The sequence below is a fragment of the Stylophora pistillata genome, chromosome 14 (genome assembly GCF_964205215.1).
Source record: "Stylophora pistillata chromosome 14, jaStyPist1.2, whole genome shotgun sequence".
In the NCBI taxonomy this organism is placed as follows: Eukaryota; Metazoa; Cnidaria; class Anthozoa; order Scleractinia; family Pocilloporidae; genus Stylophora; species Stylophora pistillata.
Genome location: NC_142532.1, coordinates 12,548,217 through 12,562,378, shown reverse-complemented (window position 1 = coordinate 12,562,378; position 14,162 = coordinate 12,548,217). Strand labels below are relative to the sequence as shown.

Genomic DNA, 14,162 nt, shown 5'->3' with positions numbered 1-14,162 from the left:
CCTCGAATATTACATTTCGTTCATGGCTTTGTTTTAGCTTTCTTCCCCTGCGAATTAAGATTATTATTTATTTAGGAGTGAGAGTTATTCAACTTACTTGTTCCGTGGTCACTGTGCGTAATATATATCTTATTAACCAAGCGCAAGGGCCGTACTTGGAGAATATTGGTCCAAAGTCTTGACAGTACGGACTGAGCGCAGCGAGGTCCGTACAAAAAAGGCCGAGGGCCGATATTCTTCCAGTACGGTCCCGAGCAAGCTTGGTTAATAAGAGATTTATTATACGACTGAAGTTCAAAGGGACACAAGTGCGGTATCATTCGGGACCATTCGGGGCAGTGCCCGGTCCAATACTGAGAGAATATTGACCGGCAATAGAGCATTTTGATTGGTTGATTTTAGTTATTGGCCCTCTGACTGCCCGAGTTGTGTAATAATTGTTTTATTAAAAAAAAAGCGCCCCCAAGATATTAGACAAATCTTCTCAACTTTATTTCGTGAGAAGAGACCGGATGTTACGATGTACAGATATTAGATTATGGTATATTGGCTGATATACCATAATGGCTAAGCCAATAAAAGGTCTTGAATTGCATTATCTAATGATCCAGTTTTTAATAATTATCTTTATCGCATTTCGCTTTAAAATGCACCAGGTACGACCCATCTGTCAACAAGTTTATGATACCCCCTCTTTATTACTAATGAGGTCAGTGAAAGAGAATTATTTTCAAACTCAAAAGTTTATTTAGTTTGGCTGAAGAAACAGGATTGGAACAACATGATTTGAGTTGTACCATTGGAAAGCCGTAGTCATTCTGTACACTTTCATAAAACCCAGATTATCAAGCTCTCTGAGATCAACAACAGGTCCTTCGATCGAAACACTAAAAAAATGATTGACTGTCGTTTTATTTATTTGATAAGTAAACTTTTCACGGAAGCGACCAAACTGATCCCACCCACAAATTAGAAAACATACGAAGTGCGAAAGCATTGTTTCAGTTTTCAATTGAAAAAAAAAAAGATAAAAACAAAAATAAAAAATGGAAAGCAGAAAGTAAAGACGATTATAAACGGGTATACCTTCATCGTTGCACGAGGCTTTTATGGAATCTATATTCTTGTTTACTTGAAGTAAGCTGCGTCGAACTTGCTCGTTTGTTACAGAGTCACTTCCGGCCTCGAGATACCCAATTGCGTCACAAATTTGTTTCTGAATTTTGCCCAGCAATTCCCGTCTATTTCCTGCTATCTCATTCAGGGATAAGTTTGCAAAATCCTCTTGGACATCTGCCATCGCACACATGCGTTTCTACGCATGCTGTTTACCTTCAGCTAGCGTCGATCAACCCTAGGAAAGCGTCCGGACCCGACGGTATTCCAGCATGGTTGCTAAAGGAAAATGCTGATCTCTTTTTCAATACTGTAACTGATATCATTAACACTTCTTTTGCTGAAAGACGTTTACCTCCTTTTTTGGAAATCTGCTGATACCGTTCCGATCCCAAAGCAGAAACCAAATAAGGACGTAAATAAACACCTGCGTCCCATCTCGTTAACGCCCGTTCTCTCTAAGGTGGCGGAGGAGTTTGTTGTTGCGGAATACTTGCGACCATCAATTCTCAAGAAAATTAGAGAACCAATTTGGAGCTATCCCAAAATCTTCTACAACGCATGCTTTGATCAGTATGGTGCACTCCTGGGCCAAACACACAGACGGTACAGGATCCACCATTAGGGTCGTCTTATTCGATTACCGGAAGGCTTTTGACTTGATGGACCACGCGCTTCTTGCTGGGAAACTGCTCGCCTTGGACATGCCGGTTGGCGTATCGTTTTGGATCATCGACTTCCTCACAGATCGTACGCAGAGAGTCAAGTTGGGAGAAGATTGCCCGTCCGAATGAAGGAGTGTACCGGCAGGGGTGCCTCAGGGAACCAAGCTCGGGCCGTGGCTGTTTATTCTTATGATCGACGACATCAACACCAGCAATACGGATCTGTGGAAATATGTGGATGACACAAATATTGCAGAGTGTGTTTACAAGAAGGAGGGCAGTCGTATTCAATCTGATGTGGAGGAACTGATTACTAAGTCTAATCAAAATAAGTTCTAGCTAAATGAATCGAAATGTAAGGAACTACGGATTTCGTTCGCTAAATCAGCCGCAGACTTTGCTCCAATTGTTATCAACGGGAAAGCAATAGAGGTAGCGTCTACTGTTAAGTTGTTAGGGCTGAACATTTCTTCCAACCTTCGGTGGAACCGCCATGTTGCTGAAATAAGTAAAAAAGTAGCGAGTCGATTATATTTTCTTAAACAACTGAAGAGAGCGAATATTCCCGCCAAAGACCTGCTAATCTTTTACATGACTTGTATCCGCCCAGTAATGCAATACGCATGCCCGGTGTTTCACAACGCGCTTCCCTCATACTTATCTGTTGAGTTTAGAACAGCTACAGAAACTCGCCATGCGAATTATTTTTCCGTTTGTTCCATATAGCGACGCATTAAATCAAACCAACTTGGAGACGCTCTCCCAACGCAGGCAGTCTATCACAACTAAGCTTTTTGATTCCATCTCTTGTAACTCAGACCATAAACTGTATAAGCTCTTGCTAAGACAGTTATAACAACTGTGAACAGTAATAACAACTGTGAACTCAATCTGAGGGAAAAGAGGAAATTTAATGTTCACTCTGGCTAAGACGAAGAGACTCATGAAAACATTTATATATAGTAATTGTAGTTAATTTGTGTACGTTTTTCTTATAATTATTATATAATTATATATAATTATATATAATTATTATAATCATTAGATTTTACTATTGTAACGATTAATCTAATTCAGCTTTTGGCTGCGATTTTAATCATAATAAACTATCTATCTATCTTGAAGCTCAGGTGGCATATTTCATGGACATTCTGTGGAAACATTCAACACGGCGATGAGAGAGCTGCTTTATGGGTTCCCCCAAAATCTGTTAGGGATAATACACTCGTTACCATTGGCGCCTCTTCTGAGGCTTTTTCAAATCGGGACTTTGGCTAACGACCAATCACATATTATGTACTAATGTATGACAGTTCCAGATCGAAAGTAAACTGTGTCCTTTGCATATTTTCTTTTTTCCTTTTTGGCTAAGTTAAGCCGACCAGATTTGGGAATCTGTGATAGAGGTTTTGGTGAGTGATAAATCACTGAGCATTCTTAATATCTCCTTGTTCTTATATTTTGGTAATATTAATATACTTTTTACGCTTGAGTAACACTGCCGAATTCGAACGTTGGAAGTACATTTATTATTAGCATTTCGGTTAGGAAATCATAAGGGAAGGCTTCAAATTGTCGCCTTTTCCTCTCGATGAAGCGATCGAATGTGCATTCGCGATCAACGGAAGCTGTTGAAATCGCTTAGTTGATCAATCGATGTATGAACGAAGACAATACTCGTATGATCCGCCTGTGTATCATAATTTTTTTCATTGGGTTAATTACTAAAAAAGAATGGTTACTACGATTCCGAATGCCTCGAAGGGTGTTCGTATAATTGCCTTTGTCGTCTCAGATATTCAAATCACAACCATGATTTCGGCAAGATTTCCATACAACCCCATACATAAATTATGCGTGGAGTGTTGCAAAGAAAACTTTAGTCTTTAAGTCTTTATGAAATGGAATGCATAATTATGTATAGGGTTATATGGAAATCATTCACATCAGTCAATCATTAAAATAGTCATTAGTCATTAAAAATTAGAATACATAAAGGTTGTTGTTGTTAAAAAAAAATCATAATAGGCGACCATGTGTTACGGTAGTAGTATTTTTTAAGGTGGTGGTAAAGGGGATTTGTTTGGTAATCAAGGAAAAAACAAAATGAAAACACAACAAAAGACATGTTTACACGGTTGTTGCACTTGCATGATTAGCTAGAATGGGACATACTATGAACTTAAGTCTTGAGTCAATAAAGGCAGAGTTAACAATGAAATACAAACTGCTCGTTGGGGACCCAACCGAGTCCCAAGTTCCTAATATGCTTTATAAATGTACCCTTGCAAGGCTATTCTTTCCAAACAGAGACTACAGTAATTTTAAGTCAGGCTCTCACTGAGAAGAGAAAGAAAAGTAAAGCATTAATCACTAAATTTGTTCAAGATGGAATCTGCTTTGGTAAAGTATCATCTCCATCTTCTAGATAAACGCGAAAAGCTCTTTCCACGGCAGCGACTCCGAAAAACGACTGCAAAACCTTCACCACTACTAGCTTGGCCGAGCTAGCAAAATCTTCGTAGTTCTCTCGCACGAACTCCACCATCCGCGACAGTTCGAAGTCAACAGCCACTACTTCTTCGTGCTCAAACTTATCTTTAGGACCCGTCGTGAACCGAGAGCCGAGTTGCTCGAACGTCAGTCGTCGCTCGGAAGCCACTCGTTCATCCGACAGGTCTACGTAACCACAGCAACCCCACTCATGTGTGTCGAACTTGAGGTAAACTGTTGTGAGGCAAAGAGCCTCGATGTCGCTATCTTTCAACTCTACTCGCAGCTCTTCTTCCAGTCCTCGCGCAGCGGTTTGGATCAGATCCACGTAAGATTTGCCGTTTTTGTAAATGTAGTCCTTGACTGAGGCACTTTCCACAGCCCCGCAGGTAAATTTTCCTGGGGTTGCCATTCCCTCTAAAAAGTAACATGGAAAGAAAAAAGAAAATTTATGAACGCCTAATCGCTAATCGTTGTGTCTACACTCATGAAATTTCCTGATTAAAGTTTGAGGGTTTATCTGCATTTGTACGAAGAATAGAAGAACGGGGCTTAGGCAAAAAAATGGCAATGTGAGACATGTTATGTGAACTGGCCAGAGCGAATTGGCGCTCGAAACGTAAGCTTTAGAATCTCTTTACGGTGCCTAATTCACTTCACATCATCAACACAGTTGATAATACCAAATTTTGGTTTCATACATATTGAGATTCATGCTGTGAAGTACTACCGTTCGTGTCTCTGATTGGACAAAAGATGTATTTTCACAGTCGTTTGCTTCCAATCTTTCAAATGTGCCGGTCTGTAGGAAAAAATCTCAGTATGTATGAAATAAAAACATACCATAGAAAGTGCGCACGGACGATTTTTATTCACTCGTTGCAATGCATTAAAAAAACTCACTCGTCACTTCGTTCACTTTCGCGAGCAAATGGCTAAGAAGAAAAGGTCTGCAAGGTCTAGGGCTTTAGGGCCTGGTCCGAGTGTAGAAAGTCGCCGTCGCTGATTTTTCCTTAACAAAAAAACGGAGTGGAGGATTTGAACACAATTGTTGCCCCCCAAGGGGGATGTCTAAGCTTCGAATTGATCGACGCATAATCATAGTTACGAAGGGTTTCGGCAAAGATCAGCGGTGTTATTGGCCGTTGCTAAACTACCTCCTTCTGACCCAGCCATATAGTGGCATAAAAAAAATATTGTAGGGATTTTAATGGGGAAGTATCAGGGTTAGATGTCACTGAAATGTGCAGCATCCTTAAATTTAGCTGAGATTTCACGATCCTTTAACTCAAATTCTAAACTCGTGAATAGTTACAAAAATCTTTACAAAGGCCAAAAAGAGTGTGTGAACTAACTAGGTACCTCTATTGGCCCTTCTAGCAAAGATGAATTTCTGAGGTTTGTCCGCAGTTAGCACAGCAACATGGAGGCCAAAAGATGTGCTGAACACCGGATGAACCGTAGTCTTACACACAACAAACTCTCTTTTTTTAGAGTCTTCTAGGTTCCTCCAGATCTCCCGAACGGCTCTATGATGACAGTAGGTTGACTGTCCGAACATCAGTTGTATTTCTTGTCTCTCTTCTTCCTCCTCCCGGGAGGTGATCAATGTTTTGAGGGCAATGGCAGGATTGTCTTCAATCTTTTTGTCGATAGCAGCCTACACGTAAATAAAGAAAATTAGTAAAGAGCGGTGGCGGATCCAGGGACTGGGTCCGAATCCCCCTCAACCATCAAACATGTGCGCTTTTTTACCCGAATGCAAAAACCAAAATTCTTGAAACGACAGATCGCATGCTACCACACAACATGAAATGTTTTTAAACATTAAAATACCAACTTGTTTTGTAATGTCACCTAGCTTCTCTATAGGATGTAGTGGGTACGAGAAATTCCTGCGTTTATTGAAGCATTGTTTAGAATCTCTATTAAAAGTTCAATTTAACATCTTATCAGCCGTAAGAACACTAGGAAGTATCACGTGTCGGCCTTGGAATTTCGCGTCCTTAAAGAGCATAATGAAAAGAAGAATTTTTTTCAAACAATGCGGAGCTTCTTCAGTCTCATGTTACGGTATAATTCAATCGCCAGAAAAACACTATAATCCTATAAGCTCAACTACTTACGTGCAATCATGATTCTTACTTAGGAGCGACTCGTATAGACATTACAGCTGTGGTTATTTTCAATAACTTACTAATGAGCCCTCTATAAACTACATCTTAGCTCACCACTGCACAAACCCACAGTTTTCTTCAAAGTACTTTGAAATTAATTAACAGTCTTCTACAACAGTTTTCTCTCTTGGTAGAGCTTACTCTCGATAACAGTAGCCGACCGAGTCTCCACATAAATCCTCAAAGCATTCCGGAACATTCCAGAAGCCCACAACATAACCACCCTGATGTCACCACATCACAACAACAAAATCCAAAAAAGGTTCCAGATAGTTTCACAGGAGGCTCAAAGCATTCTCGAAATTTCTAAATACTTATTTTTAGTCACTCTCCTTAACACTCATGACCTTGATGTTTATTTCAAAAGTGATGAGGTAAGGAGAAATAATGGGGTGGTCACTCCTTTAAATCTTACATGTGACTGTTTCCTTTAGTTTACTTTGATGAACTCGTCCTTAAAATTTCCTGTGTTTGAAGCTAAGTCTTTTCGCTTCCCTATATTTTATTATACAAAAAAAAATCATATGCCAAACTCTGGTCTTCGTATATACCTGCCTGAAGTGCCCGTAATGCTCTCTGTACTTCTGTTCGTAAACCCACTCTTTTGGCACGTCGTTGTACTCCTCGTTGCCGACCTCTACCGCGCACAACAGACACTCGGGGGGGAATCCTTGAGGACGAACTGATGTCTTAAAATACCCTTCACTGGACTGTTGGTTCAAGAGGACAGTTCAATCAAGACACAAATAGGATAAGATGGGGCAGATAACAGTAAGGTAGCTTACGAGGAGGCCTTCATTATTGGCGCCGTGGAAAGAGCGTCTCTTTGCCCGCGAGAAACTTTGAGATATGAATCAAAGCGGGTCTGCAGTTGGAAACCAATAAAAAATAGTTCCAGACCCCTCGCAGACCTCTCGCCGGCTCGCTTCAAACTCCCTCATGGGCGAAGAAATGCTCAGTGTTGGAAAAAAAAAAACCAAAAAAAAAACACAAATTGGCCAACTTGAAAATGAACTTTGTCCAAATCGAGTTCACAACAGTTAATTTGATACACCAAGGCCAGACTTTGAAAGTACCAACCCATCATTTGCTCTTCTACTAAATACAAAGATATGAGGATATCATGTACCACTGATAAAAATGGTAGGTGCCTAATTAGGCACCGACACAAAAAAACATCAATTACTCCTACTCCATTACCTCGTCCACTAAGCTCTCAGCAACAAAGATATAAGTGTTCTGTAGGAACCCGCAGGAGAAGAACTCAGCACTTCTGGCTTCAGTTTGGTACGGGTTGACATCACCTAAACAAAAAAAGGCCGTTATAAATGGCATAAATTAGTATCTTGAAATTACACTTTTTCAGCTCTCTTTTAACAGCTCTCGGTGAAGTACATGTTAAAGATTAAAAAATTATTATTTAGATGATGAAAGGGATGTATGCGTGAGATAGGTAAAAACTGAAAACAGAACAAAACAAAACAAACAAAATAACAAACAGAACAACAAAAGAAATAGAACTAAACAAAAAAACACACACACACAAAAATTTTGAGCCAGGCAACAAAATTGATCTAATCCAGTATATGACGAATACGTAAAGACAGTGAAGAAGTTTTGCAAGCAACAACTGCCAGTGAGAGCAAATAGAACTTTTTTTTTAAACTTTACCACTAAAATAATCCAAAACCAATTGGTCAGCAGTGGGTCTCTTCGCAGGATTTTCCAAACGACAGTCCTCAACAACTTTCCTCAGTACACCGCCAAGTTCTTCAGGCAACTCCACTCTGTCCTCCTTCTTTATCAAGTTATTTTGAATCCCCTGTACACTGACAGAGTTCCGACCCTGCCACGGCATGTTGCCTGTCAAGGTGTAGGCTACCACTTGAGCATACGAGTAGACATCAGCGCGCAGATAGAAAAGCTCATCATCCAAGCTTATGCACTCTTCTTCAACAGTTTTGTCTTCTGTTGTGTCGGTCAGTTCTGGATGAAGAAAAGAATAGTTCATTTCAAATGCTAACACACTCAATCGGGTTGAAGAAGCCAATTCCTTACTTTTTCCAATAATTCACTTACCTACATGATGACATCTTATATGAATAATATACTTCAAAGACCCTCTCATTTATAAATTTATTAATTACTTGATTTATTGATTCCTTCAGTTTCCAATCAATAAATTATTTATCTTTACAGCATTTACAACTAGTTTAAATTTATTAACATTGTAATGAAACTGCCCCCTGCCTATATGCCTGGTAGTTGAAGAACTTTTTAAAGAATTTTCGATGAAAAATTATTTCAAACTTCTTGAGAGTATCAGATTTTAAGAGATCTCAAGAAATTCCAAAAATAGAAAAATGTGGTAATAACCTCATCTGTAATTAGAATCGATAACTGGACTAACTGACAACTATGTGAAATCTAATTAATTGTTAATTCCAAAACAATTTTCATGCCTTTAAGTTTTACCTTCTATATTATACTCATCATCTATGATGTAATCATCCCACACTTCAGGTGCTGTCCACCGTGCATGGAACAAGGACAGATCATTACCACTCCTCTCAACTGTTCTTGATAAACCAAAGTCTGCTAGTTTCACTCGTAAGCTTCTGATTTCCAACTGGATAACATAATTTAATAGATATAAAGGAATACTAATGATGGTATTTATTGAGTGTCCTCAAGAAGTAGTGAATGACGAATTGAATGAATTTGCTGCTTAATCTAATTGCATAAAAACAGGATGGTCTTGCATCAAGGTTTATCAATCTTTTTTGAAATGACTTTTTTTTTTTTCATCTTTTGCAAAAAGTTCTTGAAACATTAATAAAAATCCAGTAACTCTATAAACCCTTGGTTCTTTAATTGCTGTACATCACACATCCAACTAATTATAAGTCAGTCAAATTTAACTCATTTGCTCATATTTTTTTTCATTTTCATTTATTTTAATATATCTTTAATTTATCATTTCCTTTTCTTTTAATACATATAATATAAAGCTGTTGTCTTCAAAATAGAAGCATGATTTTTTTCTGATAGAAGTTCTTACTAAAACAGATGATTTCTGCTGGAATCTCACCAGTATATTGTCAGGCTTTAAATCTCTGTGGCTTATTGGAGGATCTAAACTGTGTAGGTACATCAAACCATTGGCCATTCCTCTACCAATGGTCCACACTTGACTTTTAGGAAGTCCCTGAGACTCTGGAGTTTTGTGATCCTCTACAAATCTATACAAGTTCTTAGGAATGTATTCCATGACCAGAAATGGGCATCCTGCTTTGAGGGTGAATTTCTCAAATGAAACATCTCTCTCCAAAATGTTCATTCCTCTAAATGCAATAATGTTATCATGCCGAAGATCTCTGTGTATCATAAAAATAATTTTAACTAAGCAACGGAATTAATTTTCCCAAAAATGTCTTTAACTTTGAGTAAATGTAACTGAGAATTATAACTTTAATAATCTGGCTCCAGTTGTTCAAAGGGCGGATAACACTATCCAACAGATAAATTGCTATCCAGTGGATAAGTGTTACCAAAATGTACTGCGCTATCCAGTAGATAGGAATTTATCCAGTGTATAGCGTTATCCATCCTTTGAGCAACTGGGGCCCGATATTTAACAATAATTCCACAAGTGTGCATTATTTTGTAAGAATAAATAGAATGTTATACAACAAAACCACTTTCTGTTAGCTGGGTTCCCTGTTTTTTGTTTTCCCGCCTTTTATGGTCACATGACTGCTGTCACTCAGGAATGTTCTGTGTAATGAAATTGTTTTGGTCAACTGCTTGCAGGTAGTTACATTTGTCCTTCGTATATTTCCTTGGTTTTGGGGATTCATTCGAGTAATGAGGTTAAAGAAACAACTGAGAAAACCATTAAAGAGGAATTTGGTCATTTCACTTTCGTTTAGCTCGTCTTCATGCACACACATGCAGGTACATTATAACTCATGACCATGATGACTAAGCAAATGAAAACTCTTGAATTGCTTTATCTGATGATCCAGTTTGCAATAATCAATATAATAAATTATAATAAGTAAAAGAATACTTAAGGGAAGGCCTAATGGAATTATACATTGAAGTCAAGTCGAGAGGTCAGTGTGTTTTGTTCTTGGAATGAGCAAAACACTTAACTATCACAGTGCTAATCCCTCCAACCAGGATTACTGTTAAATGGGTAGCAGCAAATTCTCAAGGAAGCCTGATAAAGGCTTGCAATGGACTCGTATCCCATCCAGGGGAGTGCCTATACTTCTAGGTCCAGTCGTTTGAAGGCCGATTAGCACTAACCCAGGGTTAAATTCTAATCCAGGTTTCCTTATTTCTCTGTTCAAGAACCTTTTGGGGATAATTTTCCCTATTCTTTCGAGAGCATCCAATCATCAAATTGCAGACAAAAATAGTCAAATTGAACTTTCTTTTAAAGCTTTGAGATCTAAAGTCAAATTTCATGCTAACCCTAGGTTATCTTAACCCAGCTTTGAACAATCCAGCCCTAGTCACTTCATGTTTTAAGAACCAGGCTCCGGTTGTTCAAAGGGCGGATAATGCTATCCAATGGATAAATCGCTATCCAGCGGATAAGTGTTACCAAAATGTACTGTGCTATCCACCGGATAGAGATTTATCCAGTGTATAGCGTTATCCATCCTTCGAACAGCCAGGGCCAGGACATTAGCTCCAGCTCAGGGTGAGCCACTCTTAGCTCGAGTATAGACTAAAAGCATAAGGAAGACTGAAATAGAATTGGCATTAGTCAAACCACTCAACTTCACCAAAAGTTTCCTGGAAAGGTTACCAGTCTTTTATTAAGTTAATAATATTGACATTTATTATCCAACTACACTTCGTAGAGTACAAATAATGCCATAGACGAGTACAAATATCACGCGGTATTTGTACCGCGTTAAACAGGTTTTCTCGCATCGCACAAGCAAAGAATTGAATTGTAGTTAAGAAAAAAAAATGGCGGACGATTTGAATCATATTTCTGACGACGAAGAGTCAGAATGGCTGGCAAATATACATCCGTTTATTAGATGAATTGAACAAAGAAAAACAGCTAGATGACTTGGAAATTTCTTCATTTATTGAAGAAAAAAGAAACAGTAACATGACAACGCGCCAATTCCATTCTGCTTCGCATACTTCTGTCACACACTCCCCGTAAATAAATATCCACAAAATTCGCCTGCACTGAAATAACAGTTTGGTGTGTTGGATAATAAATGACTTATTAGACTTTTTGTTGTGTAGTATTGCTGAGTATTTTTACTTGTTATTTGTATTTTGACTCACCCTTCGGGTTCGTCAATACGGCACAACTCATAAAAATACTCAGCAATACTACACAAAAAAATGTCTAATAAGATATATTTATTCAAGAAGGGCAAACACAGTCAAGTTTAAAAGCCACCTCAACAGATTTCCTTCTGTAAGCAGAGGTCTTGTTTCTTTAAGATTTTTTAACACTTTGACGGCAACATCATTCCCTTTAAGCTTAGCTTTATACACACTTGAGAATCCACCTTCCCCCAGCCTCTCCCATGCTTGTAATTCACCCTGGCTTACTTTACCAACAGTCCTCAAACCAGATGACTCTGCAAGGAAATTTTTTCAAAAGTACCCACCAGTTTTATTAATATACATCAAATATAGATTAGCAGCCATAAATATATCTTATTAACCAAGTGCGAGGGCCGTACTGGGAGAATATTGGCCTGACGTCTTGACAGTACGGACTGAGCGCAGCGAGGTCCGTACAAAAAAGACTGAGGGCTGATATTCTTCCAGTATGGTCCTGAGCAAGCTTGGTTAATAAGAGATTCATTATACGACTGAAGTTCAAAGGGACACAAGTGCGGTATCATTTGGGACCATTCGGGACAGTGCCCGGTCCAATACTTAGAGAATATTGGACCGGCAATAGAGCATTTTGATTGGTTGATTTTAGTTATTGGCCCTCTGACTGCCCGAGTCATGCAATAATTATTGTTAGCGATCCCTTTACACCCAAACATCAGAATGCACATTCTCCATACCGTTCTCCAAACATTTCCATCCTCTCTGTGTCAATCAGTGAATTCACCTTTCACTTAAATCACAAGGCTTTACATTTATCATCTTTATTTCCATCTATCTTTGCACTCAAGTGTAATTGCCCATTTCCAAATTACCTTTAGCCCCTATTTTACAAAGCAAGTTCTGGTGCTCCTCCTTTCATATCAATGATTACAATTAATCTTTCACATGTTAATTAAACTCATTTTCACAAGAATGGTTGAGCATCAGGCCTTGTTATGGAAAAGATGCTGAAGGTAATTTGGAGATGGCTTATTCACATGCAACATTAACCTATCCTAGTACCATGTGGGAAGTTTATCACAACGGACCTTAAGTTAAACAGTCTAGCCTGCTAAGAGTCTCCAACAGCTCAGAGGTAGGGCATCCGAAGTACAAGTAGAAATGGGAAGGTCATAACTATATGTGTGTCACTCACTGAATATATCATCTTTCAATTTCAAGGTCTTGACAAGAAGAAATTTGCTTGACAATCAAGAAATTCTTTAGTTGATAAACTTTTCAATCCTTTATTCTTGTGACCCTTACCTGTTTGATTCAGGAGTAATAATGCATATGTATGGAGAAATTAGATGCTTGTCACTCTTTGGGGTCAATAGGTTAATTGTAAGTGTAACAAACACAACAGTATAGAGAAGAATGCTTATATTTGAACAAATAGTATGTATAATTTAAAGAAATTTTCTATCTGCATCTACAAAAAGCTTTTATTTTTTAAATTTCGAGACCGAGACTCCAAAGGGTTTTGAGTGCAAGCGCGAGACGTTCAGACTCTTAAATTGCGAGCCCCAGATTTGGTTGAGAGAAATGAGAATGAGCTAGAATGAGCTTGTACAAAAGTCTCAAAAGGATCCTTTGTGAGACTTTTGTACAAGCTCATTCAAGCTCATTGTCATGGCTCTCAACCAAATCTGGGGCTCGCAATTTAAGAGTCTGAACGTCTCGCGCTCGCACTCAAAACCCTTTGAAGTCTCGATCTCGCAATCTAAAAGTCAAAATGTCTCGGGCTCGCAAAGAAAAACGCTAGTCTCGTCGTCTCGCAAAGTCTCGCATTTACTATTCGCCACCTCTTTTAAAGGAAGCGACCCACTCAAATCAGACCTCACGTAAAACATACGAAGTGCGAAACGATAGTTTCAGTTTTCAACTGTAAAAAGGACTTAAACTAAGAGAAAAGCAAATGAAAATTATAGACAGGCATACCTTCATCGTTGCACGAGGCTTTTATCAAATCTATATTCTTGTTTACTTGAAGTAAGATGTGCCGAACTTGCTCGTTTGTTACCCAGTCACTTCCGGCCTCAAGAGAGCGAATTGCAACACAAATTTGTTTCTGAATTTCGGTCAGCAATTCCAGTCTATTTCCTGATTTTTCATTCAGGGACAAGTTTGCAAAATCCTCTTGGACATCTGCCATCGTACACTTGAAGGTCAGGTGCGATATTTCATGAACATTCTCTGAAAACATTCAACATGGCGACAGGATAGTTTGCTCTTGGGGATTCCCCTAAAGTCGGTTGGCGATATTACACTCGTTGCCATTGGCACCTCTTCCGAGGCTTTTCCAAATTAGGACTTTGGCTAACAACCAATCACATGTACTAAT

At 38.7% G+C, this 14,162-nt stretch overlaps 1 protein-coding gene across 2 annotated transcripts; it reads right to left on the bottom strand.

Moving 5' to 3' along the window:
• Positions 1 to 3,906: 3,906 nt before the first annotated feature.
• LOC111330649 (uncharacterized) lies at positions 3,907 to 14,058 on the bottom strand. Of its 2 annotated transcripts, XM_022935549.2 has the most exons (9): positions 13,760 to 14,058; positions 11,892 to 12,075; positions 9,543 to 9,828; positions 8,927 to 9,080; positions 8,123 to 8,437; positions 7,652 to 7,755; positions 7,003 to 7,161; positions 5,637 to 5,934; positions 3,907 to 4,691 (listed from the first exon to the last, which is right to left on the bottom strand). In XM_022935549.2, exons 1-9 carry the CDS (start codon positions 14,022 to 14,024, stop codon positions 4,165 to 4,167), a joined length of 2,292 nt encoding a protein of 763 aa, XP_022791284.2. In that variant the 5' UTR covers positions 14,025 to 14,058; the 3' UTR covers positions 3,907 to 4,164. The 2 variants fall into 2 exon arrangements, with proteins under 2 accessions (XP_022791284.2, XP_088600360.1); XM_088744234.1 differs by lacking the exon at positions 13,760 to 14,058 and adding an exon at positions 12,868 to 12,907 and having other exon boundaries at positions 9,543 to 12,075.
• Between the last annotated feature and the right edge of the window lie 104 nt (positions 14,059 to 14,162).

What these genes read in the sequence shown, in the direction of transcription:
- LOC111330649 (XM_022935549.2), bottom strand. Translation starts at nt 14,024, where the DNA reads ATGTTTTCAGAGAATGTTCATGAAATATCGCACCTGACCTTCAAGTGT. An exon ending in AGCCTCGTGCAACGATGAAG is followed by an intron (nt 12,076 to 13,759) that starts GTATGCCTGTCT and finishes ATTTCCTTGCAG; the next exon opens with AGTCATCTGGTTTGAGGACT. An exon ending in TGCTAGAAGGGCCAATAGAG is followed by an intron (nt 4,692 to 5,636) that starts GTACCTAGTTAG and finishes GTTACTTTTTAG; the next exon opens with AGGGAATGGCAACCCCAGGA.